Consider the following 11,715-nt stretch of genomic DNA (forward strand, 5'->3'; position numbering starts at 1 on the left):
AGACTTTATACTATATTTATTTTAAAAAAATAACAATATATAAATGTTAATATTATTAATAATTTAATTTAAAATTTAAATTTAAATATATTTTTTGAGTTATTCGTGAATTTTTCGAATTAAGTATTAAGTAATTCGTTCCGGCATGTTAAGAATTTGACCCGAATTAAATTTATTTGAATCAAATATTGACTAAATTTTAACTGAATCAAACTCGAATAATTTATGAACCGTCTCATCTCTTCTCAAGTAATTTAATCAATGGGAGTCGTTCAAGTGATAAGCAACTTAATATCACTTAAACAATTCTTAAATTTAAAATTTTATTATACAAAAAAAAATCTCTGCTGAAAACGGTTAAAGTCATGTGTACGTCATATAAACCAATTAGAGCAAACGTACGGAGAACCGAGAGGGGGAATAAAAAAAAGGGTAAGAAACTATAGAAAAGAGTATAAGAAGGGAGGTTGGAATGAGAGACATCGACACAGAGAGAGGGAAAGGGAGAGGGAGAGGGAGAGGGAAGAGAGGTGAGACCGAGGGCGAAGAGATATATTTTTGTTTGACGGAAACAAAAGAAAAGGTCCAATCAAAACACCAAGTCCCACATCGACACAATTGGTTGCTTCCTCCCTCTTTCTTTTCTTCCTCCTCCAAGAAATAAACATAAAAGGAAGTCAATACTCATCTCCCTTCCTATATCTAATTCAAAGAAAATATATCCAAATTGCAAACATAAAGACAGAGAGTTCTTATTATATCAGTTATGGGGAACTGCTTTGGAACCCAACAAGTTGATCACCATAGCCAGTCCACCATAAAGTCATCAACCCCAAGTACGTTCAGATTTCTCCCTACTTTCACTTTAATTTGTGATTGATTACACACATATATATGCAGAATCCACGAAGAAACTAAAAGACAGCAACCAAAATGGATCACTGCCGGTGCCGGCACCGACAACAAACAAAGAGAGCTGTGCCACTGAAGGAAGAAACAAGGAGGGTGGAAAGGTGGCCGTGCCCGAAAGCGGAAAGATTCTGATGAGCACCACCTTGAAAATATTCACTTTGGCAGAACTCAAGGCTGCCACCAGAAATTTCAAGCCGGCGACGGTGCTAGGTGAGGGCGGTTTCGGTAGAGTTTTCAAAGGTTGGGTCGATGAGAAAACCTATGCTCCTTCAAAAGTTGGCGTTGGCATGGCGGTCGCCGTCAAGAAATCAAATCCCGATAGCTCCCAAGGCTTGCGAGAATGGCAGGTATTTCTCTTTTTTTTTCTTTTTAAAGATAATTTACTTCCTTAGCAAATTAAATTAATTTAAGGAATCATATTTCATTTTATTTACCCTTAATAATAATGTTCAAGTATATATTTTACAACCACCACATTTTGAAAAATTGTTTGTAATAATTTCTTTAAAATAATTTATTAAAGTCCACAACAAGTCTTAATGCTGTATAAAAAATTTATTTAGTTATTTATCATTAAAATGTTTATTTTAATCTTATATTTTTTTAAAAAAAATTAATATTTTGATCTAAAATAATAAAATTATTATTAATTAATTTTAATATTTTAATTTAAAAATTCATAATGTCTATGTTAATTTAAAAATAATCAATAAGTGTTTTGTATAAAATAGTAATATATTCTCAATATTTTGAAAGCGAACAAATAAGAATGGTATAAACTATGTTAATCTTTTTATTTTCTTTTACATTGACTATTTTGTTGAAATTTCTTAATAATTATTTCCTTTTTTCAATTTTTATATTTTTTATTTAAAAAATTATGTATTATTTAGTGTTTAATATTTTTATTTTTATTTTAATCATTTTCTAACAAGAGATTTCATCAATATAGATAATTTTTATTTCTTCACTTTGTAAATGTACAAAGATTAAATTACACTTTCTTTAGAAGGATCAGTTTACTCAATTCTAAAAATAATAGTGACATAAATAATGTTAACTAAATATTAAAATCAACTAACAATTACTTTAACATTTTGAATCAACGTGTCAACTTTTCAAATGTATTTTATTATAATACAAAGACTTGTAATAGATTTCAACCAAAATAATTTATTATATTATGAAATATGAGTAATAAAAAATATTCATAAACATGAATGAAGAGTCATAAGTGTAAACACCGGCCTGGAGAGTTAATCTGTCTTCCCAAATATACGGCACCGTACTATTTTATGTATACTTATCTATGTTTTTTGTTTTCTGGCAATATTTTGGAAATAATATTAATAATTTGGCCTTTTTTTTTCTTTGAGTCGACCTAGCCTCTATATTAATTAGGGTCGGATACATGATTTTATGTTAAAAATAAATAAGTTTATAAAATTTTAAGAAGATGAAAATTTATAAAATTCTAATGTTTTTAATGAAAAACATATTAAAATTTTAAAATATATATTAATTTTAATTTTTTAAGAGAGCGATTACCCAACTCCGGTCCATCCTCAAAACAAATAATCCTTTTATTCTATATATAACGTACGGAGGATAATTATTGTCTCAGCAACATGTACTACTTTCTTAATGGAAGATAGTTGGAATTAATTATCCAAAAAAAAAGATAGTTGGAATTTTATTAACTTTAATTTATGGAAGTTTTAGGGTCACTAAATTGTTCATAAGTCCCTATAAACTATTGAATTATAAATGCATATATGACATAATTTGTATTATGACACTCTTAAAATGAAAAATATGATTTAATTATTTTAATAATATATAATGTAAAAAATGCTCTTAACGTTTGACTAAATGTCACTTTAGTCCTTATTTTTTTAAACGTTTTGGCCCTCAATGTTTTATATTGGGAGAAAAGGTTCCTATATAGATAGAAATCATTGGTAACAAACGGTTAAAGTTTTAAAATAGGAAGATTTAACCCTAAAATAAAACGTTTGGGGGTTAAAATACTAAAAAAATATGATCAAAATGACTATTTAATCGAGCGCTAGAGATATTTTTATTATAAAGTGCAATATTAGGAGTTAAAACACCTAAAAGAAAAATAAAAATTAAAGTAAATACTTAATCAAAAGTTTAAGAAATTTTTTAATATAACGTATTTTAAAGAATTTATAATTCAATTTGGGAGATTTGAGGTATGAAAATGATGTTGATTTTGATAGGCAGAGGTGAAATTTCTGGGCAAGTTCAGCCATCCAAACTTAGTAAAGTTGTTGGGATACTGTTGGGAGGAGAACCAGTTCCTCCTTGTCTACGAATACATGCAAAAGGGCAGCCTGGAAAACCACCTCTTCAGATGTAACTCATTTTCTGTCTTTTATTTTGTGGTATTGCAGAAACTTAAAGCTGTTTTTTTTTTATATACAAAACTGAAATTGCAGCAGGAGGAGCAGAGCCTCTTACATGGGGAATGCGGCTTAAAATAGCCATGGGGGTTGCCCAAGGCTTAACCTTTTTGCACACTTCAGAGAAGAGTGTTATCTACAGGGACTTCAAAGCCTCCAATATTTTACTGGATGGGGTAAATTCAAACCCACCTTCTCCGTTTTGGCTCTCTTTTAAGTTATATTTTTAATAGTAGGAGATAATTATAAAATATTATTTATTTAAATTTTTTTTAATCTATTAATAATACGTTCGCATATTGTAGACACGAACGGTTCTAAATTAGATTATACTTACAAAACTGATTTGACTGTTCCAGGACTACAACGCCAAACTTTCGGATTTTGGCTTGGCAAAGCTTGGCCCTATAGATGGCAATTCACATGTCACTACACGAGTTATGGGCACTTACGGTTATGCTGCTCCTGAGTATGTTGCCACGGGTAAATTACCAATCTTTCCTTTTAAATTCCCATCTACTCTTTTGCATTATGGAATAGCATATTGTCAAAAAATATCTCTTATGTTTAATTAAATAATTATTTTGATCATTAATTTTTTAGAGTATTTGAGTCTCTAATATTTCATTTTACGGAAAAAATATTTTTAATGTTTGATTAAATAGTCACTTTAACCCTTATTCTTTTTTTTGGAGCATTTTGATCCTCAATATTTTATTTTAGGATAAAAAATACTTATTTTGAAGTATTAATAGTTTGTTGACTAACATTTTCTATTCATAGAGAGATATTTTTACTCCAAAATAAAACGTTAGAGATAAAATACTCTAAAAAAGAATAGAAGTCAGAGTAATCATTTATTTAAATGTTCGGAACATTTTTTTGCCATTGTCTGTGGAGTAAGATTATAACTGACATTAGCATGTACAAAAATTTGTAGGTCATTTGTATGTTAAAAGTGATGTGTATGGTTTCGGGGTTGTGCTGTTGGAGATGTTAACGGGCCAAAGAGCCTTGGATACAAATCGACCCAATGGAGAGCACAATTTGGTAGAATGGGCTAAACATTCATTGACGGAAAAGAGAAAACTGAAGAAAATAATGGACCCAAAACTAGAAGAAAAGTACCCTATCAAAGCTGCATTGCAAGCCGGTGAGCTTATTTTAAAGTGTCTGGAATCTAATCCTAGAAGTCGTCCATCCATGGAAGAGGTGTTGGAGACACTACAAAAGATCAATGCCATCAAGGGGAATTCAAAAGAGAGTAGTAAAGGTAGCAAATCGAAGTCGAAGGCTAACGATAATCGGTCTCCAATGCATTCTAAATATGGTCGGAATACAAATAATCAACAGTTCTCCATGACTAGGTCGCATCGGTAGTTATTTGGTTCCGGCGATGTGCATGTGAATTGTGATAATTGTTGCTGCCGTCCTTTATGCGATCATGTTAATTTCATGAAATTCGATTCATGTATTAGGCATACACACACAGACACATATATTTAGCTCCTTTGTTTTTTAGTACTCGTGTATAGGCACATATTCAATTCCATTACAGGCGTACTTGAGGGCTAGTTTTATGTCAAAATCAAGAGCATGTGTTATTGTTAACCACAATGGAAATTTTCTTGTTTAAATATCAGCATTAAATAATCTAGAGTATGCATGTAAATTTCAGTATTAATAGACATCTTTAATCAATCAAGTTGTTCTCCAATTAAGTCATGCACAGCAGATATTATTACATATATTACATGAAGTTTCTCAAGAAAAGAAAATAGTGACAAATAACTCAACGTAAACTAAAAAAAATTCATAACGAAGCAAGCAATGCTATGTCCAAGAAATTAATTGATTGAATTTTGAAGTATTGTTATGCCTTCGGATACGGCTTTCGAAAATCTCCAATCCTTCGTTAGATTGGACTCATCGAAACTATCAATTTTTCACCGACTAAAGTCATTAGACAGACCTCTCCATCCACCAAAATCTACGACAGGTCTATATTCTCTGAACATAAGTTTCTAGTAAACTATAGTGTATAAACAAGATCTCTGACAAGCTCACGTGATATAGTAGAACAAAATTTAAGGCTTGAATATCATATCTACCTAGTATGCCGACCTACAAATAATCATAATGACCTTACGACTAGCACACACTAAAGGTCACTATAAATATCCTCAACAAAAACCCAAAAAGGGGACAACCCTCTTATATTATACCCCATCTTCATCTTCTTCGTTTCTCTCATACAGAGAAATATCAACTATCGGGTCGCGACTCTCTGCCTAAACTAGAAGGAGTAAACCGCCAATGACCAATGAGATAAGCTCGTTGTCATCAACAGTTGATGTGGTGAGCATGATGTCAGAACAATCCTTGAGCTTTCAGACATAGTTCTCGATTGTTTTGAAAAATTCTTTTAAAAGTTTTGATATTACAAAATTTTGATTATTTTAATAAACTTCATTCGTAGTACTCCAGAGGAGTGAGTTAGTCGAGTGTGCGTTCTTGATGCATGAGTGACCCAAGCCTCACTCGAGATACTTGACAAATATGGGTCAAATAGAATCACGTTCTTGATGCACGTGTGATCCGAGTCTCAACTAAAGTATCATTGTTAGTAGACTAGAAGGATGTGAGTTATCGAAGCTACGCGACTCTAGGCTACATCTTGTTGTCTTCTTGTGTGTTATAGATTGTATGCATTAATGGCATTACTTCTCAACCTATACTTGTTGGCATGCTTATTTGGTAGTATAGTAACAATATTTGTGTGACATTGACTTTGTTAGCTCAGTCAAAATATATTTTTGTTCGCATATTCCTAGGCAAATATCAAGGAGCACATCACTGAATCGAAGATTCTAGTCGCTTGTTGATCATAATACATCTTGATTTATTTGTAGAGGGTATGTATGCTCATTGACTTTAGGTCTACTTCAACCGTAACTGTATTTTTGCAAACTTATTATGGTTAGATAGTTTGTACTATTTGACGCTCCTTGTTTTGTAAACTTAACTATTACTTATATACTTTGATTATGGTGACTATGATTTACGTTCTGCGTAATTATAAAAAAATATTAGTTAATTCGATGATTTCGTGTGACACTCGAATCTTTCATATTAAAGTCGGATCATATTAGAGTGTTATATTTATGAAATCTATGAATCAAACTTTGACACTTTACCCGCCTCAGACATCAAGCTCTCAAGCTCCTATTGATTAGTTATCATAGTATCGAGCGTACACATTCATTGGATAGAATAATGATCATTCTGAAACGGTCGAGTATTAGCTTGATAATACTCTCAAGATTATTGAGAAGCAACTTCGGTGTTCGGATGAGCACACACTGAAATGTGCAATAGCCTTGATATCTTATGAGGCCCATAAATAGTGGGAGGCCATTCTATTAACCATCCCTGAAGAGAACATTTGTTAAAGAGTTCAATAACTAAAATTTGTGAGCAGTAATTACCTCACATAAAGAATATGAATATTATTCCATCTGAAATAGAGAGGTAAGACCGTCGATGAGTATGTTAGAGAGTTCAGCCAATCATATAATACCTCTAAATATATCTTCATTAATGGTAAATTCATGAGTATCACATTCGATCATCAAAGTAATTCTAGACTTTACAATTCTAAAATTCATAATTTACTTAAAACTTTCAAATAATTTATACAAAAATAAGAAAAATATAAAATTCACAAAAGCAAAGATCATTTATTTGGAAACCAACTACATAAATAGAACATTTACATCATAACTCGGGTCAAAAAATCAATAAATTACTCGGTTCAGATAAAAAACATATATTTTTGTATCTCAATTCTTAAATGAATAAATTGATATTATTTTTTGAAGCGAAGCAAGTCTAATAAATTATACCATATGTGACTACCATATAACCATCCAATGACCATCCTTACTATCATCTTTTCCTCTTCCCTGCATTATATTCATAAAATCGAGAAAGAATTTTGGAACTAAAAGAACCAATTGCATCAATTAAATAAGTAACTAATAGTAAAAAAAATGAATAAGAATAGAAAGTCACGTGTCATATATTTATTAATTAATGATTTTTTTACGAATATAACAAGTCGAATTTAAAATATGAGTGGAATGTAATGTGCACCTAACTTTAGGCAATTAAATGAATTGAGTCTGAAAACGAAAGGAATAGGGAGTAGACTGCATTATAAATATATATATATATATATAAATGCAATCTAGAAGCTGTTAAGGAAGTTGGTCACTCGTTCTCATAAGCTGTAAAATTGCATTAGCTTTCCTTCTTGCTCTGTTTGTTCCGGTTAGGGAGATGTCAACTAAATGCTCGTAAACGCCAAACTGAAGTGCTGTAAGAATGTGAGACGAATTATTCAAACTCAACTCGAGAAGAACCGAGGCCGCGCACTCCTTATTCTTTGGTGTCCCGTCTCTGATGATATCAACCAGCATTCCAATGAACGAAAGCTTTCCGATCTCATGTCTACCTTGTGGATGAGTTGCTAGAAGCAAGAACATGGAGAGGGCCTCATCGAGCATCCCGATTCGTTTATCCTTTAGCAGGAGCTGTAATGGTGGCACAATGCCAGCATCAATAGCCCTTGCCTTGTTGGCTTGGTTGAGACATAAGTTGAATAGGGCAGTCAGAGCATCTTTTTTGCCCGTAACCGTCCCGGTATCTAACAATTCGACAAGAGCGGGAATGCCTTCGGAGAGAGCGATTGTTACTTTGTTCTCGTCGAGCATCGATAAGCTGAACAAAGCTGCGGCGGAATTCTCTCTCGACTCCATACTTCCATTTCGTAAGACGTCTATTATAGCAGGTATGGCTTGTTCTTGCGCTATGAGCTTCTTGTTAGTGTCATCGATGGATAAATTCAATAGAGATGTCACGACATGCTCTTGAATTTTATGATTCGGATAGGGCAGCAACCGCACCAACGCTGGGATCGCGCCACAATTAGAGAACAAAACTCGGCTCTCCGGCTGATCCTTAGAAAGCATACGAATATCCTTTACTGCCCTTAACAGCACTTCTAATTCAGTAGAAGATAATTCTTCAACCAAAGATGTGATTTCTTCCTCTTTAACAGAGGAGCCTTGTGAATACTCAAAATCGTCTGTAATGGGATACTTGTAATTGTTCTTCTCGCGCCATTGTGTGATAAGGTTCTTGAGGGCGTGATTCGGCACAAGCGACAAATGAGCCAAATTCTCCCTTGTCTTTGGGCAGGTTCGATTGTTCGAATCAAACCACTTCTGTATGCTCTCTCTCTCAAATGTCTGAACCAAAACACATATATCAAACAGACAAATCTTGCATACCATAGCATGCTAATCATGTGTAAGTTATTCAACATGATGTTGTTACCTGTCCGCTTGCGATGATAACCGGATCTCGCATTAGTTCGAGTGTGATCGGACACAGGAACTCGTGAGGTATCACCAAAGATTCGGACCTCTCCAACATTTTAGGCTTGATGGATTCCTCGAAAATATTGGCAACTTCCATGCCTAGAATCCGTTTGAATTTGTCGAGAATTTCGATAACCTGTACTACGCACTCTGAGGTTCGGCCTCTTTCTTCGGCAAGTTTCCTTATAGCTATGGTTTCTTTCTTTAAATATTCAACTGTATGCAAATCAAGTTTCTTGGCCAGCCTTTCTATGATGGCTATATCAGCCGTCCTTTCATCAATTTTCGACGAAACTACCATCAAATCGACTGCGAGTTCCATATCCTGCGTATGTTTTCGCCGCTTGCCTCGCCGTAATTGTGTTACCATTAGCTCGACCTGAACAACATCCGAGATTCGAATAAATGCAACCCGAAATAAGCCTTTAAAAAACAGAGAAAGATGACACTTTCGATTCATACCTGCTCCCTTACTTCCACGGAAACATCAATTTCATCGAACGGCATCTCATCCAGAACTTGGCATAAATTTTCGTAAACGGCGTGGAATTTGACCATCATTGCCTCAGTCTCTAAGGCCTGAATTACAAAGGAAAATATCTCAGAAAAACAAGCGAAAATGGGAATTTTTCTTCCCCAAATGCAGAAATTAACAATCTCACCAGGAAAATCTTGCTACCGTCGCTGCAAGTTTTCAAAAGTTTCTTCGCCAAACAAAGTACTTTCTTCAACCTCGACAAAGCAGCAACGCCTCTGGGAGGAATGCAAGCACCGAGGAGCCGAACCTCGTCGAAGAACGGCAACAAATTCTTCATGCGCCTGACGAGGCTGTAACATTCTTGTCTCTGGGTGCTCCGGAAATCTCTGAGCCGAGCGACGTATTCGATGAGGCTCAAGCTTTCATGGACCAAATCGAACCCATTTTGCTGACTGATTCCTTCCTCTTCCTCCCCTCTTCGGAAATCAACGTCTCCATCTCTCTCCCTATATACCACCATTGTAGTTCGTGCAAGCTTTTTCACCGGACAACTAGGGAGCGTGGCAGTAGGCTTCTTGTCTTCGACCGGTGGGTTTTGAAGGTGGGGAGAAATCATGTTGAAATATGAAGCGCGGAGACGAATCCGAAGAGGGGTGTTGAGGGGAAATCGAGAGACATTAAACCCTAAAGCATGTTGCCATGGATGAATATGACGACGATGGTGATGGTGGTTGTGTTTCTTACGTGCGATCCCTCGGCGTGCATTTCGGGTCTGTTGCAATGAATTCCGCGGTAGTTTTGTTTCTTAAAATATAAAATCTAAATCAGGTGCTTTGACATGTCATATATTCTTTTGTATAAATAGAATGTAGGGTAAACAAAATAAATTTTTAAAAAAAGAGGTTGATCCATTCCATTCTTATGACATGACCTAATATCATTGTTCCAATTACGGGTTTATAATTATATATAAACAAAATAAAATTAAAAAAAAAGGTGTGATCCATTCCATGCTTATGACATGACCTAGTATCATTGCTCTAATTACAGATGGATCGATAAAATTAGTGAGAACGGTTTTTTTTTTAATTTTAAATTTGTATATAATTGAAATATGTTTTATTTTTTTATTAATAATTTATTATTACCTCTTAAAATTTTATAAATTTAATTCATGACATAAAAATTTACATTAGTCTAATGTAACTAGGTTCATGCTAACAAAAGTTAACCCTTCTTTTTAAGGCTTAATGATAAACCCCCAACATTTACACATATAATTACTTTGGTCTAACTTATTTTTTTTAGGGTATTTTAACTTAACGTTTCAATTTTTTTTTTATCATAATAGCCTATGTTTGATGAAAACTGTTAAGTGACTAATGATCAACGCATATTATTAACATGACATTCTCACATATATCTAATTGGTGACGTTACATATGTCATATTATCACTTTTAATGAGGTGACACATATTATATCATTATTTGAGTGATGTGACACATGTTATGTCATCACTTTTGGTGATATGGTACATGTCATGTCACCACTTTAAGTAATATGACACATGCCACTTCATTACTTTGGTGATGTAACATGTACATGTGAAAAAGCTACATCAATAACATATGTTTACTATTAGTTAATTAATGTTTTTTTATCTAAAAATAACTATTTTGACCAAAAATTAAAATGTTAATGCTATAATACTAATAAAAAAATTAATAAGAAATAAAGTGATTATTTATACAAATATTAGAGGCTAATTTTACTATTATGCCTTTTTTAAATATGCAAATCATTTTGATCCAAAAACATATATTTGGTTTGTAACTACATTAAGATATTACAAAATGGTCCTCAAATTATAAGATGTTGTTTTGTTGAGTCCTCTAACTACTAAAAGTAACACAATGGTCACTCGACTATTCATGTGTTCTAAAATCATCATTTTTCGTTTAAAAATTGACGCCTATCTGAGTTGGGCGTTAATCTGTTGGCTGAGATATGATAAAATAAAATTACATTTCAATGATATCTATTGGCACCACCCTTGCTTTTCAAGCATTGGCTCGCCAACATAATGTTCCAAGCACTGACTTGACGACATAATGTAAACGAAGATTCGATCCATAAAATACAACTAAAACAATTTTGAGATAAGATTTTATCATATCACAGTCAACATTTAACGTCCATCTCAGACGACTGCATATTTTTTTAACCGAAAAGGATAAGTTTTGAACATTTGAATAGTCAAGTGACCATTTTGTAACTTTTAATAATCCGAGGACTCAAATGGTAAAACTAAGCCTCTGACACTAAAACTCCTTAAGCTTCATAGTTTAAACTTCAAATTTCACAATGTATTCAACTTAGTCCCTACATTCGTGTATTAAAATGTAAAAAGTAAAAATAAAAAGTAAATAAGAACCCTTTAAACGAGCTTG

General features: G+C 33.2%; 2 protein-coding genes across 2 annotated transcripts; one reads left to right on the plus strand and one right to left on the minus strand.

The window, feature by feature from the left end:
- Window positions 1–650: 650 nt before the first annotated feature.
- On the plus strand, window positions 651–4,972 carry LOC120205475 (probable serine/threonine-protein kinase PIX13). Its single transcript, XM_039205340.1, has 6 exons — window positions 651–836; window positions 901–1,259; window positions 3,159–3,294; window positions 3,378–3,517; window positions 3,701–3,824; window positions 4,282–4,972. Exons 1-6 carry the CDS (start codon window positions 767–769, stop codon window positions 4,719–4,721), a joined length of 1,269 nt encoding a protein of 422 aa, XP_039061271.1. The 5' UTR covers window positions 651–766; the 3' UTR covers window positions 4,722–4,972.
- A 2,523-nt stretch (window positions 4,973–7,495) lies between these two features.
- On the minus strand, window positions 7,496–9,942 carry LOC120205472 (U-box domain-containing protein 15-like). The gene is made up of 4 exons (XM_039205337.1): window positions 9,448–9,942; window positions 9,248–9,364; window positions 8,742–9,164; window positions 7,496–8,653 (listed from the first exon to the last, which is right to left on the minus strand). The coding sequence occupies exons 1-4, from the start codon at window positions 9,877–9,879 to the stop codon at window positions 7,601–7,603; spliced, it is 2,025 nt and encodes a 674-aa protein (XP_039061268.1). The 5' UTR covers window positions 9,880–9,942; the 3' UTR covers window positions 7,496–7,600.
- Window positions 9,943–11,715: the final 1,773 nt, after the last annotated feature.

The sequence above is a fragment of the Hibiscus syriacus genome, unplaced genomic scaffold (genome assembly GCF_006381635.1).
Source record: "Hibiscus syriacus cultivar Baekdansim isolate YM2019G1 unplaced genomic scaffold, ASM638163v2 tig00012484_pilon, whole genome shotgun sequence".
NCBI lineage: Eukaryota > Viridiplantae > Streptophyta > Magnoliopsida > Malvales > Malvaceae > Hibiscus > Hibiscus syriacus.